Raw genomic sequence first — 21,297 nt, 5'->3', positions numbered from 1 at the left:
AGGCAGTGCCTTCTGTGGCATCCATTGGGGGGACCTGTGGTGGTGGTGTTGTGGGCATGCTGGCTGCTGGGGTGCCTGTTGATGTTCCCTCCTCTGTGCTGCCACCTGATTTGTGCTGCTGCCGTGTCTTGATGCGTGCAGCTGAGGTGGAGGGTCTCTGGCCGTTGGTCTTGGCCCTCTTTGCAGGTGTGCTGGTAGGGGTGTCCTGTAGCTCGTCGTTTGGATCGGACCCTGTGGTGGAGTAAAGGAGGGCGAGGGTTATTGATGGGTCTGTGGGAATTGGAATGGCATTGTATCACATGCTTTGGGGTGGTACCTGAGGGTGATTTGGGTCGGGGCCTTGGAGGTGCTTTGATTTGTGTGTGGAGTGAGGGTGCAGTTGTTTGGCAGCCTGCAGTTAGGGTGTGCCTGCTGCACGTGTAGTGCGTGTATTAGGGGTTTTTAATTATTTATGTATTTATTGTGGGTTTTAACGTGCGCTATCAGGCCGATGTGTGTGGACGTTCTCCTGGACATGTGTTTCTGTTGCACTATGTGGACGCATGGTACTTCACATGGATGGACTGTGTGGATTTGGCATTGTTTTATCTGGCCCACCTACCTGTATCTTCGGATGTCTGCACTCCTTTCTCCATCCCTCCGACTCCCTCTATGCTCTCCATTCCGATGGTGGAGGCACAGATTTCTTCCCAGGGGGTCAACTTGATGGGTGATTCAGGACCTTCCCCGGTGGCTGTGGCAATGTTGTGGTTGGCTGAGAGTATGCTGCGGACGCGTATCCGCAGGTCGTCCCATCGCTTGCGGCATTGCTGTGGGGTGCGGGGTGCGGTCCCCACCGCACTTACCCGCTGTGCCACCAGAGCCCATATGGCCTTCTTGTTTGCAAGTGCCGTCCTGGTCATTTGCGTGGAGAAGACGACGGCAGCATTCTCCTGGAGGGTCTCTGTTAGCACGGTGAGTTCCTCACGGGAGAAGTGGACCTGCCGCTTGCGGTCGCACGCTTTCTTCGCTACTTTTCCCATTTTTCTTGGTTTCGCTAGGGTGGTTGACGGGTTGGGGTGTGTTTCAGGGTAGTGATTTTAGTGGTTGTGTGGTTTTAGTGTTTTTATAGGTGTACGCCGGGATGTTTCCCGTTCCGGGCCCATGTTTTATCTTCCGTTTCCGTATATTTCCGGTCACCGTACTTTCCGGTAGGCGCACACTGCGGTGACCGCTAAGAGGGGTGGCGGTATTGCACCTAGGGCGCCGTACGGCGGCGGTGTGGGCCGTTTTGGGGTCATTTCCGCCATCGCGGACTTTGCACTTCCGCCGTGGCGTGGTGCTCGTGCCCGATGGGTCGGAATGGGCCGCACTTTGCTCCTTCGTGCAATGGCGGAAACGCTATTTACGCTGTGGCGCTCCGGTCAGTCGATTTCCGCAAGGGTCGTAATGAGGGCCAATCTGTTTGTGGACCCTGAACGGGGACCCAAGCAAACAGGAGGTTCACTGTTTACTCAGTGTCTTCCAAATCTTCTTGCTTCTTTACCACAGAACCCGCCCACCCTACAAAAAGGGGAGAAGAACAAAAAGAAGTACAAGGCACTGTACGGTGCCCACAATAAGTTGTGGGACACAAGAAGGCGGCACGGGTCAGAGGGGGTAACCTCAGGACCCGGTGCCCAAAAGTATGATATCATCATGATATGTGATATTGTTATTGCCATAACCCATATCTGTACAATAAAATCCTATGGCCTTTTATTGCCAACACTTGATACAAGTTGTGAGCCTATCATTATGGGTGAGGTTTTGGGGTTCGGCCAATACTAATGCATGCATATGGGTTCAGCAGTTATGACAGTCCCAAAATTAGCGTAGCCCCGGATCTTTTCCAGAGCTAGCAACACCCCTTACTGCTATACAGTCAGACAAAACTACAACACGCACTGAAAAACGTAAAAATCGGCAGTGGTCTGTAAACACTCAGGCCCTGATTCATGGAATTTTTAGCACAGTGCAAAGTGACTTTGCACTGCCAACAAACACCCTGATTCACAGAGTAGTGCAAAGTGTATTTATGCAGTGCAAAGTGACTTTGCACTCCAAAAGTACTAGTTGCACCGTGAAATAGGCCCATTTAGCATGGTGCAAAGAGTACTTGACTTTGCACTGCAAAAGTACACTTTGCGTCGCTCTGCGAACCAGGGTGTTTGATGCAATGCAAAGTCACTTTGCACCACGCTAAAAATTCAATGCATCAGGCACTTGGAAAACTTACCAAATATATTTCTGCCAACTGTGTGTGCGCACAGCTAGACCCAACAGAAGGTCATTTGTTACCTGCCAAATGAGTTATTCTCTCCAAAAATTTAATTACTTGTAAGTAGACAGTTTTAGAAATAAACAGACATTCGTTTTCATTTCCTTTTCGCTGTCAGAGGGCAGTTCCCGCCACCGCCGTTCCCATCCTATCAGAATTCAGTACTTGCCCTTAATCCACAAGCGCGGCCACTAAAGTACAACGTTTTCTGTGGGCCCCTCGAGGACAGGGGAGGCTGGATCCTTGGAGACCCCGTAAATGCACACTGTAAACCAAAGGCTGCAGTTGACTTGACAATGCTTACTTTTCATTAAAAAGAACCCTGGCTTTCACTGCGTCTGCTGCTGTTGAGCACCTGCGTTTCCGGGCTGGCTATTCCGCGTTCTCCCTCTCCAGAGACGATTCTCAGAGATTTTAATAAAGGCCCCGCTTCATTTCCTCGCAGGCGTGGGGCGCAACTGGCCAGCAGTACCCCCACAGGTCTGTTGTGTGCCGTCCCTGGCTCTGTCTTTGAATGAACAAAAATGCGGTTCTTTGGCACAGCAGTGTCACGCAACCGATGTCACGCAATAATGCGCGTCCCTTCTTCACCAGCCTTCTGTTGGTTTTCTTCAACTGAAACTTTGTCAACGTTTTCTTTTTTGCTGCATTCTTTTACTTTTTTTGTCTTTGGAACCATTAGGGCCCAATTCGTGGAATACTGTGCCGTAAAGACAGCGCGCCGAGAATCACTCTGCGCAAGCCTCTGCACAGAGGTTTTTCTGCGCGCTCCGCGTATTCACGGAATTGTTTGCGCAAAGTAACCTTATACGCAAGTCTCAGCCGGAACGCCCCCAACAAGCCCCCACGCAAAGCAAAAACAGCCAGAAGCAGCTACCTTGGCCTTCTCCCAAGGTACGAATAGATGCACCCTTAAAACAGGGAGCTGGGTCCCCCGCAAGCAGGCCTGCATCGCAGAGAGCCTGCACAGGGTGCCCTGCAACTGTTACCGGAACCCCAACAACATGCGTACCATTTATAGAAACTCGGTTAAAACTCGGTAAATCTGTGTGCGAAACCCTGTAAACTGTTCCTGCATCCCACTACACTGCATATGTGCACCCCTAAATTAGATCGCCACACGCGCCCCTAAATCCACCAACCCATCTTACCTCTGCGCGGTGAATCCTATGTGCAAGTGTCTGTACTGCCTGCCTTCAGGTGGCGGATCGAATGTGGGCTTTGCTAGCCATTTCCCTACCGAGAGGTTGCGTGGTCAGATCCATGAATAAGTATCGTTTTGCGCAATAGTGGCCGTGTGATGGACGGCCTGCGGGCCGCCCCTCGTAACTGCCACATTTTCCCTTGTTCTTCCCCATTTTCCGAGTTCTGCCCCCTGTGCAAGTCACACTCACGCTCTGCGGGGTGTCTCGTGCAAGGCACTCGGTCACTCGCAGAGGCGTTCTGAACCTGTGCAAAATCCCCGAAAAAGTGCTGCGCAGTCGATTCCATGAATTGACAAACAGGGTTTTGCACACAGTTTGGCGCGCAAAGTTCCTATTTACCACAGAAGTAATTCCTTGAATGGGCTGCTTAGTCAATAAAAAAATACTGCTGATGGAAAATTAGCACTCCACCTAGTTCACCTGTCGGCAGGGCACTGTAGCCGGCAGCATTGCACGTATGCAACATTGCCAGTGGCATGGAATTACTGCTGGGCAAACACCATCTGTAAGCAAATACCGCTGGGCACGGCAATAACATTGCAGGCATTACAAGAAACATTTCCCCAATTCTGCAGAAATTATGCAACGAACATTGAATGTAGAAATTGACCACCATCCGTAAAAAGACATTTTGAATTTCAGGGTCAGCCCTGGATCCCCTGCGGCGCCGGCACGCCATCCTTCACCAATACCGGTCCATGTCTGAACCTTTAGTCACTGCAGCAGGCGCTCAGGGTTTTTGTTTTTTAGAAGGCCAGCTCAGAGCGAATCTTACTTTGGGCACTGATTTCAATCATTGCTATGTGGTATTTTCTTTGATCATGGGGATTTCGAGCGATATTATAATTACCTCCAGTAGTAATTTTACTTCTGTTGGTAACTCAGGTCAAGTGGATTTTTACCACTGGACATTGTGTTTCCCTTCTGCAATGGAGAGAATGGTGAAGGGAACAGAGAAGGGGAGGCAAGGGAAAGGAGGCGGAGCGGGTGCATCTGGTAGTGACACAGGCAAGGGCTGAAGGAGAAAAGACGAAATACTCACCACGAAAAGCCACGTGCAGCGAGGATGTATGCTGCGATGGAAAAAGGAGGAGTGCGTGTGCCACATGCAAGAGTCGGGAGGACAGGTAATGATGGTACAGGGAGACAAGTGGAGATACAGGTGGTGACGGTGCAGGGAAAATAGTGTAGATATAGGTGATGATAGCACATGGAGACAAGTGGAGATACAGGTGGTGACGGTGCAGGGAGAGTAGTGTAGATACAGGTAATGATGGTACAGGGAGACAAGTGGAGATACAGGTGGTGATGGTACATTGAGACAAGTGTAGATACACGTGGTGAAGGTGCAGGGAGAATAGTGTAGATACAGGTGATGATGGTACAGATAAAGTAGTGTAGATACAGGTGGTGATGGTACAGGGAGAATAGTGTAGATACAGGTGAGGATGGTACAGGGAAAGTAGTGTAGATACAGGTAGTGATGGTACAGGGAGAGTAGTGTAGATACAGGTGGTGATGGTACATGGAGACAAGTGGAGATACAGGTGGTGACGGTGCAGGGAGAGTAGTGTAGATACAGGTAATGATGGTACAGGGAGACAAGTGGAGATACAGGTGGTGATGGTACATTGAGACAAGTGTAGATACACGTGGTGACGGTGCAGGGAGAATAGTGTAGATACAGGTGATGATGGTACAGATAAAGTAGTGTAGATACAGGTGGTGATGGTACAGGGAGAATAGTGTAGATACAGGTGATGATGGTACAGGGAAAGTAGTGTAGATACAGGTAGTGATGGTACAGGGAGAGTAGTGTAGATACAGGTAGTGATGGTACAGGGAGAGTAGTGTAGATACAGGTGGTGATGGTACATGGAGACAAGTGTAGATACACGTGGTGATGGTGCAGGGGGAGTAGTGTAGATGCAGGTGATGATGGTACAGGGAGAATAGTGTAGATACAGGTGAGGATGGTACAGAGAAAGTAGTGTAGATACAGGTAGTGATGGTACAGGGAGAGTAGTGTAGATACAGGTGGTGATGGTATAGGGAGACAAGTGTAGATACAGGTGGTGATGGTGCAGGGAGAGTAGTGTAGATACAGGTGGTGATGGTACAGGGAGACAAGTGTAGATACAGGTGGTGATGTTACATGAAGAGTAGTGTAGATACAGGTGGTGATGTTACATGAAGAGTAGTGTAGATACAGGTGGTGATGGTACATGGAGAGTAGTGTAGATGCAGGTGGAGATGGTACACAGAGAGTAGTGTAGATGCAGGTGGAGATAGTACAAGGAGAGTAGTGTAGATACAGATGGTGATGGTACAGGGAGAGTAGTGTAGATACAGTTGGAGATGGTATAAGGAGAGTAGTGAATATGCAGGTGGTGATGGTACAGGGGAATGGTGTAGATACAGGGAGACAAGTGTAGATACAGACTTTTGTTTCTGAAACACAAAGTAAAGGTGTTTTCTATGCATACAGGTGTGCTTTGGTGAACAGACACTCTTTCACCATCTCCTCGATGGCTAACAAGTGGTGGCAGCCGTTACACCTGAGCTGACTTCATGCTCAGTGTGTACATAACATGAGCACATATCATAGATACGTGTGCATGCTTCTGATGTGCACAGCCCAAAGATGCCCCGACAGCTGAAAGGTGACTTGGCCACATTTCAGAAATAAAAGTTACATGTTGCTTCAAATGTGCCCTTAAAGACAATGCTAATCGGCTCCTCGTGTAACCTCCCTTGAAGGGCACTAGGAAGACAGACATATCATAATATGGGCCACTGGCATCTCTGACCCATCACTACTAAAAGATAGCGTTGGCAAAAGCATGTCATTAATCCAGAAAGCCTGCCAAGGCCTTACTGGGCTCAGCAGCAATGGGGTTTATTTCAATTCATCAAGCCCCATGTTAAAACTCATTAGCATTTCCAGAGCTTTCTCATGCGTGGTCTCGGGTCCTAGCGCCCTACACCCTGGACGCTGTGTAAAACTAAAAATACATCAATATTCTGTCAACCGAAAATTAAGCAGTGTGAAGCGAAAGAGAGTTATGGCCAATTCAGATTTGACAGGTTTTTAAGTTTCCAAACGTGTCAAAAGGTTGGGCTCCACCGATAACATCACCCTGCAGCCCACCAGGAAGGGCGTGATTAGGGAAAGGAGGGTAATTGCAGGCATGCGCCCATTGTTCCAGTGTCCAGTACATTGGCAAATCTAAGGCAACATTAAAAGCTGTAACTTGGCCAAGACCATTTCCACTATTATAACTTCCGTGTATACCTTGCTACGCCTGGCAAGGACTCCTCTGGGAGTGGAGGGTTCTGGGAATTGCTGAAAGAGGGAGTGGTTATTTCTCTATCCCCATTGGATTCTAGCAGAATGGAGCCCACCAATACCCTGCTGGGATTCACATTTCAATGCAGTAGAAAGCCCGCACTTTATTGATTACTTTTTGAGTTGTGGATTGTTGAGTCCCCTTCCATAAGGGTGAGGATATCTGATCAGAGGAGAGTGTGAGCCCATCCCCTTAACACTCATGAGGAACAGAGGGGCACTCCTAGAAGAGCATTTGAGCGTGATTCGAATGAAGACCCCTCTGCAAGGACACTTAGGCCCCCAGATTGGAGACAGTCTGTTTGGAGGGTCCCAAACATATGTCCGTCTGCATGGCAAGTGCAGATGGGAGCTCCAGCGCTATGAAGTTCTCTTTATCGACCTCTTAGGTTTGGGGGCATGACCCCGGCCACTGCAATTGCTCTGCATTTCAGCAAGAAGACTGTGAGCCATTGTGAGCTGCTCAACACATCGAGATGCCAGGGCCAACCCTTCTATTTATGCTCGATTGTGGTGCCCATCAACACTGCTGAGCCTTGCCAGCCCGAACTGAAGTTGCAGTACCTGAATGCCATTGCGCCGTCCTCGTTTGCCACAGTGCTGGAATCTTGTCAAGCCAGCTCCCCGCCCAGAAACCAGAGCTTGGACCCACAGAAGCACACAGATGACTGGTTTGATTCTGTCGGATCTCCTTAACAGCGGCTAAGGTGGTGATCTTGTGGATTTGATGCCCTTTTTCAGGCCTTCTAGGTACCCAGATACCCTGCCATTTACCATGGCTCTAGGGACAGTCAGGGATGTCATTTAGGGGTCACCAGGGGTCGCACTTGTGGCCCCTGAGGTCTCCCTTGCTACCACTGTGGTCTCCATTGCTACCCTTAATTTAAAAAAAATCTTTTTTTTCCAAATTGAAGCTCCTGGGCTGTGGCCAATGCCATGTGGCTTTTTGAACTATTTGTATTTCTGGAATTCCATAAAATAACTGCAAGACTCATTAAAGGTTTATTTCAGGCACACTTCAGGGGGTGAGTCACTGATTTAGTCTGTTCTTAAACACCTCAAATTCACAATGCAGACACAATCCTCCAAAAAGCATTTAGAGTAGAATAAGCATCCATTTCGGAACTATGTATTTTGCTTTTCGCAAGTTGCAGTTATAGCATATATTTTTTCTGCTGATACATTTGATGATCCATTCTTGTATACAATTTATATCACGTTACAGTGATATTGTAACCACATTTTTCATAGTGTACTTTGAAACAATGCTATGTGATGCCACTTCCTGTTTTGTCAAGGGGTAAATGGTCGGGTTCCATCGCTTACTGTGATGTCACTTCGGAGTGGGGTCAAATTACATCACTTCCTGTGATGTCATCAGAGGTCAAGGGTCATATGATATCACTTCCGCTGCCCCTGGCATTTTGGTGAAATGATGATGAAGCATAGTTGCATTTTGAGTAATTTGGGGTTGACGTGGGAGATAATTAAGCTAGCCTGCATATAGCGCATTGGCATAGTCCAAGCAAGAATTTACCAGCGCACCCACCAGTGCAGCGTGGTCAGAACAAGGAAGAAATGGGAGACTGAGACCCAACAACCAGAGCCAAAAGAAAAACGATTTTACAACCTCAGTAATTATTTTGAATCAACCTAAGTTCTGGATCCCAGATGGTACCAAGGTTGTTACCTTTTTTGAGAAGTTTGTTGGAAGACCAAACAATGGTGGGGAAGAATGGTGGCGTGTGGGATCGTTTAACAAATGTTTAGGACCCAAAAGCATAATCTCTTTTATTTGTGGGGCTTAGTTGAAGGTTGTTATTAGTCAATCATCATTAAAACCTCCCCAAGACAAAGCTGAAGTTGGTCAAATGTCTCCTGGGGGTTGGATATCTTAAGAAACATTTAGGTATCAAGGGCGTATTAGTGGTATCGGGTGTTAAATCTCTGGATAATTGACATCTGAGGCATAAGGTACATTTTAAAAAGAAGAGATGATAAGGAGGATCCCAGTGGCCCTCCACAGGTGACGGGAGAGGAGGTTGAAATAAAGGGACCAATGTTCATAGTACGTGTTCAACCGGAAAGGAAGCTCTGGTATCATTCCAGAGTAGGGCTGGATACTCTGGCGATTTCTGAGAGCTGAAAAAGAGGAATAGAGTGGTCCACATGGTTAAATGCGGCAGACAGATCCAACAATGACAGCTAGTGAACGAAAAGCACACCTACGCTCAGCAAACGGTGTTAACCGAACTGAGGTAGCCAACAGCACATCACACCTCTCTTGCTCTTTCTCCCACTCAACCTCACTACCCATCCCACCCTCTTTCTTTTTCAGATCCTCCAGAACGACAGGGGACCACTACGGTTGTGAGACTGTGCGGTATAAATATCCTTTAACATAACATAACATGAACAGGGAAACATGACTATGGTTGGAGTAGTGCACAAGGTCATCCCAGACTGAGGCCAGAGCAGTGTCATGTCTGGGTCGAAAGCCCAACTGAAACTGATCCAAGAACTGGTTGTTCTCTACATAAAAACTAATGAGGTGATGGCTGGAAGGTTTACAAATAATCTTAACCTCTGCCCAGACGTGGGTCCCCTGCCTGCTGGCCCTAGAGACCTAATCTAGTCCTCACTGATGGGGCATGACAAGGGCGAAACATGTTTGGAGATGCTTGTGGTCTTGTGCAGAAGGGATGTGACCAAGCAGTTTGGGCTAGAGTGCCCCTTTTTTGGGTGGGATCAAGCCTGAGTCTTCCCCCTTTTGTAATGGCTTGGCAGACGAAGAACATTGGTCTGGAGCGTTGCCCGGAACAATGCCAGGGGTTAAGATTATTTTTAAACCTTCCAGCCATCACCTCTTTTGTTTTGTTGCTCTCTACAGAATCCATTAGTTGTTGTCGCACCACTTTTTCAAAGATCTTGGAAATCCAATGAAGTCCGGCTATGGTTCGATAATTTCCCACTTCAGTTGGATCAAGAAAAGGTTTCTTCATCCGGGAAATGATAGTAGTATTTTCCAAGCTGTGATGGGAAATCCCCTGGGTAAGGATAGATTGAAAAAATGCATATTATGACTGGTCAGAACCGCGGTATGAGCTTGTGGAACAAAGGCCGGTAACACGCCTACGCAGGAGCAAGTAGGTTTACGATTGCTCAGTAGAGAAAAAGACGTGTTTCTCTGAGACAACTTTAAATGTGAAAGAACATACAAGTGAACGTGAGGGCCACACTACTAAAGAGGAATGCACAGATTTGGCAGATTTTAGATTTATGCACATGGAGGAATCTTATCAACGCAGAATGCATTAAATTCATTAGCTAAAGAATTGAGGGTTCCAATTTTAGAAGGAAAGAAGAGAGCTTGATAAGTGTCTTGACAATGGAGAAGAACTTGGCAGGCTTGTTAAGGGCTAAATGAACCCGGTAATATTGGGAGACAGTTTCAGCTTCATACGCTGCAAAAGTCGGGCACCTAGTTTTCCACCACAGGTTTTCTTTCCTCTGGTAACTCTCTGGAAGAGCTAATAAATCTGAAGAATCCCATGGGTTTGGACGTATAATAAATGCAATAAATAAAAATACACAACAACTAAGATTAAAGAAGAAGTATACTTGTAAAACTACGCTGTGATACCCATGGGTTTGGGTGTATAATATATGCAATAAATAAATAAAATAAAAAATAAATAAATAATGCAATAATCCCAAGGATTCAATGTGTTTCTTTTCCAGAGAAAGGGCCAAACGAGGTAAGGGAACCCATTGAAATGATAAATGACATTGGTTAAGAACAAAGGTACTAGCTACCATTCACCAAAAGTGTGAAGTGTAGATCCTTAAATGTGACACGCACACACGCACGCACACACGCACGCACGCACGCACACACACACACACACACTCTCTCTCCTCCCCTCTCTCTCTCTCTCTCTCTCTCTCTCTCTCTCTCTCTCTCTCTCTCTCTCCCTCTCTCTCTCTCTCTCTTTTATGGTAGTGGTCCTCTCTTCCTGATGCACAGAATCCAGAAATGCACACCTGGAAAATCTATATGACTTCAACAAAATGAGAGCCACTTCCTCGTACCGGCACTTCTCCTCTTGCAGTTGTGGCGGCAGAATTACTGATTGCTGCTTTGGGGTTCAGGTGACATTGTTATGGTACCCGTTCCCGATTGTACTGCCAAGGTGCAGAATCATTGTATTTTTCATACAATCTGAAAACCTACGAATTTGATCTTTAACTTGGGACCTGTAACATAACATCAAGTAAAAAAAAGTGTATTGTCGACTAGTCTATCAGATTTCTTAGAATGTGACAATTTGAAATAGAACCAATTGTACTCGCGCTCACGCTCATTGTCTGTCTAGTAAAAGACGACAATTTGAGACTTTCTTTTCAGTTTCTCAGCAAGTTTTTATTGGTGATGTTTGCTGGGTTTTGTGCTTGTGCAGTTGGATTATTTGTATTCATTCAATACAACTTATTGATTCAATGTATTCATTGAATATGGCTTGTTGAATGAATCTTCATTCAACTCTCTGTGTCTTGAACTGACTGGTAATTACTGTGCCTGATGCTGACTTATTACCCTTTAATTGACTCTTGTCCCTTGATTCGTTTGATACCTTGAATCCGTCTTGTTGAATTAGTCTTCATTCAACTCACTATGTCGTATGGTGACTGATGATTTCTGTGCCTGGTGCTGGCTTGATTCCCTGTTGTTGCCTTTTATCCCGACACGTGTTTCCCCGTCTCCCTTTTGGCGGTTCCTCGGGGGATATTGCTTGGATGCTAGAGTGTAACTATGTTGTGTTACACTAAATCTGGTGCTGAATGTTGAGTATGCTGTGTGCTGTCCTTGAACAGGTTATTAATGCTATTCACAGCTAGATGCCATTGTCGAACCTCTAGTTGTCCAATCTATTGTTGTTGGATACGTGAGTGTTGAGCGGTACTCCCTGAAGTATACTTCAGTCTCAAATTGTCGTCTTTTACTAAACAGACAATGAGTGTGAGCGCGAGTACAATTGGTTGTTTTTCAAATTGTCACATTTTCAGATTCCTGTACAGTCTCAGGTTAAGAACCATCTACTTCGCAGCAAAGCACAGTATTCAAATCCAACTGTGTAACCAAAGGAGAAGCGCCATAAGCTGTTAAGGCTGAAACCTCTATTCAAGATTTCTTAGAATCCAATCTGGTACTCAGGGAGCGGAGGGAGCGACTGAAACCTGGCTTTGAGCCACTTTAAAAATGCTTTTGTGGCTTCTCAACTTCAAGAGATATTTGAAGCAGTGTGCAATCGTTGACGTTTTTGGCTTCTGCAATTTGTTTGGCCTTTTCTGCCCTTGGAAACATCCAAAGCCGGCTTATGTATCTATGTTTACCAAGTTCCGAATTGGCAACAGGTTGACCTGTCTTGTGCTGTACAAATACATGTTTGTAATACCAGTAATAATGATTCTGCACATGTGCCCTATTGACTTGTGAGGTATGTATGTATGTATGTATTGCTATAAAATAGAACACACTTTGCCCGCTACTTCTCATCTAAAACTGATGAACTCCAAGATGCTCTCACCACCCTCCAATACACCCGTCTCTCTGCTTCTTGCTCCACACCATCACCTATCTCTACCACCTCCCTTTTATGTTCCTACCCCACAACTACTCCCTGTGAATTGGCACCCATCCTTAGGACTACTCCTGCACCGCTGTGACGCATTTGTACCATAGACAGATGAGGAGTTTCTCCTCTAACCTACCTCTCCTCCCTTATCAACTTGCTCTTTCCCTTGGAAGTTTCCCATCCTGCTTCAGGATAGCAACTAGGATACCTTCCCTAAAGAAGTCCTTGGCTGTCCCCAATATCCCTGGCAACGTTCCGCCTTTAGCTCTCCCCCCTAACTATTCTGAAATCCTCCAGTGACTCGTCTTTAATAGGATCTGCTCCCAGCTGCAAGCTGATGACTTCCAGGATACTCTGCAGTCTGGATTTTGCAGCATTCATTATACAGAATTGGGCCTCACCCATATCTTTCATTTTCTGACCTCTGCTCGCCACTGCAAGCTGTCCCCTCTCCTGATCACTTGGCCGCCTCTGATAATATGGACTGCGTCTTGTGGAACCCAAGATTCCACTCTCAAGTGGCTTGCCTCCTGCCTTTTTCTTTGATTCTTCTCCACTTCATGGAACAAGCACACATCAGTGCCAACCACCCTCCCCGTTGGAGTCCCCAAAACGACATCCTTGACCCCTTGCCACCTCTCTCTGTAAACCAATCTTCTCTTTTGGGTTACTTGAGGCAACATGCACATGTAATTCTACCTGCCTACCTTTACTCCTCGCCTCTCTGCTCACATATTTCCTTGTCTCTTTGTGATCCGTCACTGGGTGATACTTTGTCGTCTGATGATAAACTCCCCAAAGACCAAAGTAATCAACTTTCCTGCCTCCAATGTGCCCTTTCTTATTTCTTCACCTGCCTAATTTCCACCTGACTTGCTATCTCCCTCCCATAAGTCATGCAACCTTTGGGTTCACTTTTCATAGCAACCAGCTCTAAGTGATTTCATCGAGGAGATTTGGTCAAATCCAAATCCATTTAATTTCTTTTTCCCTTTAAGCCGTTTGGCCGCAAATATATGTAGGGGAAGATCCACGTTGCATCCCCACACCTTCATTATAACCCTTAGCCACCCCCCCCCCCAATCATACTCCCCCAGCCCACAGATATTGCGGCAACATTCAGCTGAAAAAAAAAAATCAATAGATTTGGATTCGACCAAATCTCCTGCGATGAAATCTCCCTATCCCTCGTAACCGTCACCACTTTATTACATCTTCCTCGACTGTGGCCAGGATTAATCTGCTTGATATCAGGAAAGTCTGCCCCCTCCCCGCATCGCAATCAAAACACTCATTCTGGCCTTGAAACTCAGCAACCTGGACTTCTGTGCCACCCTCCTCCTTGACCTCACCCTCTACCCGTGCTCTCGGCTTGATAAATTCATAACTTCACCCCCATGCCCTCTAAGACATTGGCAGCGGTCCTCCCAGCTGCAAATACTGCATCCATGCTTGTTGGCTTTGCATGAAAAACCTGCCCCTCTTTTGGTGTTTATGTTTTTGAGGTCTAAGTGTGAGGAGACCATTTCAATCAGGCAATTGGATTCTTAGGTATGGGCGACCAGCATTTGCATACAAATGTATAGTTATTGGGCATAAAGTCACCGTCATCAAAGAATAACCTCAAGAAAAGGTCTTGAACTGTTATCGTTCTCTTCTCTCTCTGACTAACTTAGCGAGTCTCTCATATTGCCTTTCTGCTGCTAAGCCGTGGATTTCTTCTCATTTTTTCCTTATCAATTCTATGAAAATGTAGATTATTTTCTTTGTTACCTCTTGCCCCCGTGACTGTTTCGATCCCTCCTCCATCTTTCTTCCTCTTTCCTCATGCACTTGGAATCTATGTGTCTCCGTCAACCCGCCATTTACTTTCTCTGGCCCAGTCCTGTTGCCACCAGTTCTATAGGATTTCTAAAATCTGACCTTTTCTACTACTAAAATCTGTAAACTTTCCCTAGCTTTCTCTCAATGAGACTGTTGCTCTTCCCTCCTCTTGGGTTCTTTGCGTGTAAGCTTTATCCCCTCTTGAGTCTATGTGTAACTCCGCTGTGTTCTGTCTCCTCTTTCACACATCTCTCCTTCTCTTGTGGCTTCATTGGCTTTTCTTTCCTAGCCGCCTCCAGTTTCACTTTGTATGTGCTGCATTTGTGCCTCAATGGACTTGCTCCTCCTCGGGCGTGTTCCTAGGTCTGGAAAAGATACGGGGCTAGGCTAATGTCGGGACTGTCATGACTCGGGGCTAGCCAGCCTTTTGGTTGTAGCCCCTGAGCTTCTATCTGGGGCTACAACCAAAAGACTCAGGGCTATAACCCCCTCAACCCCCAAGCCCTCTAGCAACGCCGCTGCTCCTCCTTATCTCTCTAGCCTTATATCTATCCATTGTCCGTCACATGTTTCTTTTCTCATCCATTTCTCTTTCAGTCGTTGCTCATCCTCCCTGCGCTCATTCCCGTTTCTGTTCGTGTTGTCTTCTTGCTCCTAAATTGTGGAATTGTGGCCCTTGCCAGCACGGTCGGCATCCACTCTGGCTTCTTTTCACTGCTCTTTGGAATCACATCTTCTATCTTCTTCTCAATATTAATATTCAGCTTCATGTTGATTGGCCCCAGTTTAACATTTTATTTATTTTCATTTTATTCAATTGCTTTGGGGAAAGCCCTTTATAGGTCTAATTAAATAAACCCATCAAATTGCTGAGGTTTATTGAGCCAACGGTCATCGGATTTATCACTAGGTCATTAAAGGGTAACCGGCCAATTGCTCTTCTAACCACAAGGCCAACTGGTAAGAACATTGGCTGCATACCCCGGACCGACTCACTCTGGCGGGAGGAAGGTGTGTCCAGGACTGCCCTTAAATGTAGAATACTTTGCTGGAATTCTGATCGAAACCAGACAACCACTGACATATGCGTAGGAGAACCATGCTATAAATCCTGGATGGGCCTCGGTCAACCACGGCTGATTATGGAGAAACCACGATCATAACGCAAGTTGTTGGGTTGGATAGCCCGATTACCAGGTACGAAAAAGGTACCAAGCTATGAAGAATGTACATTGATACCATGAAATGATCCCAGTCAAAAAAAAATAATTTTGAATTAAACTGAGTAAAGAAATGTGGCCATGCTTTGTCCGAGCTTCCCTTGGTATGAATCATTATTATCTTGGATCAAGGGATTAAACCCATGCGCTCCTGTAGAGTTTTAGTTGCCAGGATAGGATTGAGTTCTAAGTACGCTTATTACAACTGGCAGGGCCGGCCTTAGGGCCGGGCGTCATTGGCCCCCACCACGTCCAGCTCAGGGGAGTCTTTCAAGGGCTCCCCCGAGCAGGTGTGCTGGGAGAAGGTGCAGTAGGCACCCTATTGAAATTAAATGTGCCCCGCTATTGTGCGGGCGCTGGGCTTTCCAGCACGGGAGCGGGACGCATTTATTAACAGTAGGGAGTGGGGAGTTAAAAATATGTGGCCCCTGCCAGCATTGACCAGGGGCGCACAGGGGGGGCACAAAATGTTTGTTTCACTGCTAAGGCCGGCCCTGAGCACTGCAACAGAGGAGGCGTGTATGTGGGCTGCAAGCACAAAACATCAAGACAGAACATATTTGGGAATGTAAGTAGTAGCTATACACGTATAAGTGTTCAGGCTATTGGGTGAGGTGCTTGCGCAGTCCTTACCTAAGCCGCATTTCCCACAGATGAGAATGTCATTGGACGGCCCTGGCGTCTTCTCCAGGCAGATGTTGCACGCTGGCTCCTCCCCTGGAACTCCAGCTGCAAGAGAAAGGCATCAAGAAACAGCTGTGACAGAATGCACGACTCGGGAGGCGTCCTAGCAGGAAATCGCTTTATTCATAGCGCTGCTGCGTGTCGGAAGTGACCCTTCGCCTGTGTTCACATGTGGTGACGTGCACTGCCAAGTGGGACAGAGGACATCAGTGTTCCAAGGCCCGCCCGCCCGCTCCCACAGCATCGCGCGGGGTTGCAATAGGACGGTCAGACCATGCGAAAAAGCTTATTTTCAGCAACTTCACACCGTGATTTAACCTAAAAAAACACAAATTCCTTTGTTCTAATTTCAAACCTATCTGCAGAAGACACGCTTTCTGTTTTGCTCAACAACTCTGCTAATATTAGTGGCAAACGCGCATGGTTTGGCTTTAAAATTTAAACCACCCTGGCATGGGTTCACATGCTAAAAATAGTAGTTTTATACACAGCGATTGCTCACTCCATTTTTGTAATTTCTCGGCATTGCAAAGAACAGGTTTTAGTATTACTCAATTTAAATGAATGTAACTTTTCGACCTCGGCAGGAGTAGAACCCACGGCGTGGGCCTCAGTTCATCTATCTTGACAGGGCAAATAAATGAGTCAACCCCAGTGGGATTTGCACCTGTGACCTGAAGGATGACAATGGAACCGCCTGCTGCCGGGGGCACTCCCGCTTCATGATTCGAATAACAGGCAGTCCTTGGAGATTTGGTCTATATGGTGGCACGTTTTTACTTCATCAGCAATGCCCACATTTCATCTTTTCCAGAAAATCATTACATATTATTTATTTATTTATCAGTATTGATCTGTTTCTCCTCTGCTCCGCACTTTCCACTTCTCCCCCTTCCATGCACGTTTCCCCTCCCCCTCGCCCATGCACTTGCGCGTTCTCAATGTCGCTGGGCCTAGTAAGATCGTTGTTTTGTTCTCCCCTGTTCCCCTCCCTTGCCTTGTCGCGCTCTGAAACACTTGTGTACAAGCGCGATAGAAATAAAATATCAATATCGACATCATAGCTCTCTTAGTGTCTGTTCTGCTGATCTGCAAACCAGTAATAATTTGCTTTACAGAACCCAGCATGGGACATTCCTATTTTCAGTGGCATGGCAACCTGGATGGCAGCACTTTCTATTGAGCGCAGGATATTCAAAGCGAATGTCCTCGTGCTTAGATTATCAGCAATTGTGTGTACAGAGAGCGGCATAAAACGCACCGTGCACTCACACACCGGCCTACAAAGTGAGTGCGGCCAAACCGGACTCAAGATCATCAAAATAACCACATCAAGAACGAACCCTCTCACACTGCCTTCAGAAAAAGCTTGAAAACGTGGCTCTTCTACAAATATGATTAACCCCGAGAGGCACTGCTAGGGGTGGGGGCTTCAGGGGCTATAGCCCAGGGTCTTTTTATTGTAGCCCCGGATAGAAGCTCAGGGACTACAGCCAAGAGGCTAGCTAGCCAGAGTCCCGACATTCCCGGTATTAGCTTAGCCCCAGATCTTTTCCAGACCTAGCAACACCCCTGTTAACTTCCCATAATCTTCTTGAGATCCACGATCTCCTCTGACATTATCTTTTCCAGCAGCTGTGTTCAAGTGCCGTGATACCTCTGGGTTTGGGCGCTACATAAATGTAATATATCAGATAAATAAATGTACGGTGTGACAGACCCCGCCGACGTAAGCAACCACCTAAGTGCCAAAGGAAGGCCAGAAGGTGCCCACGTCGAAACAGTATTTGTGCTGATGCACCCAGCACCTTCAAACATTGAAAGTAGTCGCCACCCGCCACCCGCTCGGCACAAGTCTTTGTGGACATGTAAAGAAAGTCAGAAGGCTAATAATTGCCCACAAAACTGCAACTGTCTGCCGCACATTCCTGTGCGCACACCGCAATGCATGCACACACGCGTGAACATATTTTGGTTACTATCTAGCGGGGTTCTTGGGGGCGCTGGACACAGCCGCAGCTGGAGTCCAGACACACCGGTGCAGGGCACCTTATGAGATATTAGTATCCGGCGAGGGCAGGGGTTGGCGGCCTCCCAGCCAATGGGGAGGATCAGAACGCAGGCGTTACCAGACAGTAATCCTATTTTGACTAACCATTGAGTCAGGCCAATGGGACCCTTTTGTTAGGATTTTCCTGACTGCACATAGAGCCTGGCTTCTCCCTACATAATGTGTGAAGGTTGTTTGTTTCAGAACTCGGGGTCTTAGGCAAAGAAGTGTCGTATTTGAATATGAACGTGGTGGTTTCTCAGATTTTACAGCATGGGACAGAGGTTACTTAGTGTTATTCACTCTTCTTTGTTGCCGCTTTGACTACTGGGCCACTGATTTGTTAGTCCAAGAGTTTCACTTTCTAGAGGTGGACTAGCTTGTTTTCTGGGGTCAGAGTAGAGGTTGTCTGCATGATCAAGCTTGGTGCAGATTACAGTGTCACTGTTGCACTGATGTGCAGGGCGCGTCTATTCAGCTGCCCCACGAGAGCAAAGGCTCCCAGTTCAATGGGAAGGTAGTCTCATGAAAGAAAATATACCTTGGCGTTCTTTGGCCATGATGTCTTGAGCCATTTGTGGAAATACCTGTGAGTAATGACTTAGACAAAAGTTATCCTGAAGGTGTTCTGGATACATGTTAACACTCACAGGAATCTAGATGATGTGTCCCCTGCCAGTGTACATTTAGTCCAGTGAGCCCTAATGTACTTCAGAACTACCCCCTTCTTCTCCAAAAGATGGGGTCCCCCCCGGGTGGGCTGTGGGCATTGCTGCTCAGGACTGGGGTCCAATATGTGGTGCCAGATATTGTTGGAGCGCACCCCTCTTTGTGTTTATAATTCAAGTGGAGTAGGTACGCACATCAGAGGGGGAGTTCCCAGCCCCGTGTGAGGTGCCTGGCTGGGCCCGAACACTTCCGCCTGACTTTGGCGAGTGTCAAGATGCACGCGCATCACAGGGGAAGTCCATGACCTTAAGTTGGTCCAATGCGGAGGCCGACCAATGAACACGTGATGTGCTGACGTCAATGAAAATAAGTCGGCAGATACGGAGGCAGGCGTTGTGCACGTGACGCGCGTACGTCACGTGTCACACCATTGCACATGAGCTGGCCAATACGGAGGCAGGCAAATGTGCACGTGACGCGCGAACGCACGTCACGTGACACGCTTAGGAAATTATGCCGCCCTCCTTTCCCGTACTTAATATACGGAGATTACATCTAAAGGGGATAGACGCGCTTACGCTGAGCGCCTTGCCTTGATCAAGAAGCACGTTTGAATGTAATGCACATTTGAAGTGAGTACATGTGAAGACTTTTTATTGAAGGGATGTCCGAATGCTTTACTTGATTTTGGGATATCTTAGTTGTTCTATCTACCTTCTCCCTTTGGCTGCAGATTTGTTCAAAACAAAGGATGTGTGCAATGTTCTGTTTGGGACCTTGAGATTCTCTGTCCCATAAAACATCCCTGCACCCAAATAACTGGCCACATGATCTAGACTGGGGTTGTTTGAAACTGACATCTTGCAAAAAAAACAGCATTTTGAACATTATTATAAACCTGTAATTATTTACAGATGCATTACATGTGAACTGGACAGCACAGTTGTGCTCTAATTTGTGGCACACCATTCTTGAGTGGACATCAAGGGTGAGTTGTGATCTCTCCATTTTCCAACACAATTTTAAGAGCATTGTAAGAGCACCCCATACCAATGTTAAAATTACCACATATGCTGTGTTGAATTTTTGGATAACATTGTGGTTAACTAATACAGGTGGCATTTTTTGACACTAAGGAGATGAGATTCTGATATTGAGATTGGGACATGAGGTGGTGTCTTGAGATAGCCATGGGCTGTGATTGTTTTGGATGGCACACTATTGTTGCGCCATCCTAAATACAATATGTGGAATTTAGCAGCTACCTAGTAACTGTGGTTCATCTTTTTTTTGATCCCACATGTTCCTTCCCAGACTGTTCCAGATCAATGACACCTACGGCAGGGTGGTAATGTACTATGCCATCTACCGTGTTTAACCTTTTCCTCATAAAACTGGTTGTTGAACAATGAAATACACCAGCTGTTGAGGAGCTTAGACTGTCCTGATGAATGTGGCGTTACTAAATTCAGGCCACTGAAACCGGTCGACGGTGTTTGTTACATCTGAAAGGGCTCCAATCTGCCCCCATTTTAGTTTGAGCAAACCTTTTTACATTGTCCTGCTTTCCATGAGTAAATAGTTGATTCCACGTGGGAAGTGGGGATTGTATTGTCTTTGTTTGTGTTTTTGGGAATGGGAATTTATCCCATTTCCCTAAGTTGTGTCAATTTTAAAATTGAGTACCCCAGGGGCAGTGGGACAATCAATGGGCTATTAAAAACTGTTTACCCCATTAGATGACACATGGTTGGTTTTGAAGAGATAAATTGATTCTCTTCGCTTTCCTGGGTTTACCCTCTTTTCCTTTCCCTTGTTTTTACTGGTAGTCTCTCCCGATCAAAGTAATCTGGAAGAGAGTGGGTTGGGACTCGCAAGGTTGAACGTATTACATATCATAGAAGTGGTAATTTTATTCTTATTCTATCACTATTAGACAGGCGTTGTAACACCGCAAACTAGCTAACAGTGCACTTTAGGCAGGGAAAGCACTCCTATTACTCTCTATCCTTCTGTCCTCAGCCACAAGCTTGTTCTATTCCTTCTCTTTATGAATAGAATTGAGTCCAGCCCACAGTAAAAAACCTTTTTCGGGGTTGGTTTTACGAACTGGACCTAGTCTTGGGTTTTTAGATAGCTGCTAGTAGCTTCTACACAGTTGTGTTTTGCCCAACTTTTTGTGTGAACTGTCTCATGAAAGAAACAGCAGGTGCTCGCTTTACATAAAATGGAAGTCACATGATCACCCTCATTTTTTGGGACAGCCTCAAGCATGACCCCTGCAAAGCGAGTCCCTGATGAACCTTCAAGAGGGTAAGACATTCCTCCCAGTCTTTCAGTGTAGGATTCAAAATGCACCTC

General features: G+C 46.5%; 1 protein-coding gene across 2 annotated transcripts in view; it reads right to left on the bottom strand.

Annotated features, from left to right (window-relative positions):
* The window catches only part of PHF19 (PHD finger protein 19), a 258,042-nt gene that overhangs the window by 146,530 nt on the left and 90,215 nt on the right, over nucleotides 1-21,297 (bottom strand). For both annotated transcript variants that reach the window (XM_069609530.1, XM_069609531.1), the window contains exon 4: nucleotides 16,167-16,262. In XM_069609530.1, the coding sequence (XP_069465631.1) occupies nucleotides 16,167-16,262 (96 nt within the window). The remainder of the gene's footprint in view (nucleotides 1-16,166; nucleotides 16,263-21,297) is intronic.

This window comes from Ambystoma mexicanum, chromosome 8, assembly GCF_040938575.1.
Source record: "Ambystoma mexicanum isolate Mex_15411 chromosome 8, UKY_AmexF1_1, whole genome shotgun sequence".
In the NCBI taxonomy this organism is placed as follows: domain Eukaryota; kingdom Metazoa; phylum Chordata; class Amphibia; order Caudata; family Ambystomatidae; genus Ambystoma; species Ambystoma mexicanum.
This window is presented reverse-complemented; position numbering and strand designations above follow the sequence as displayed.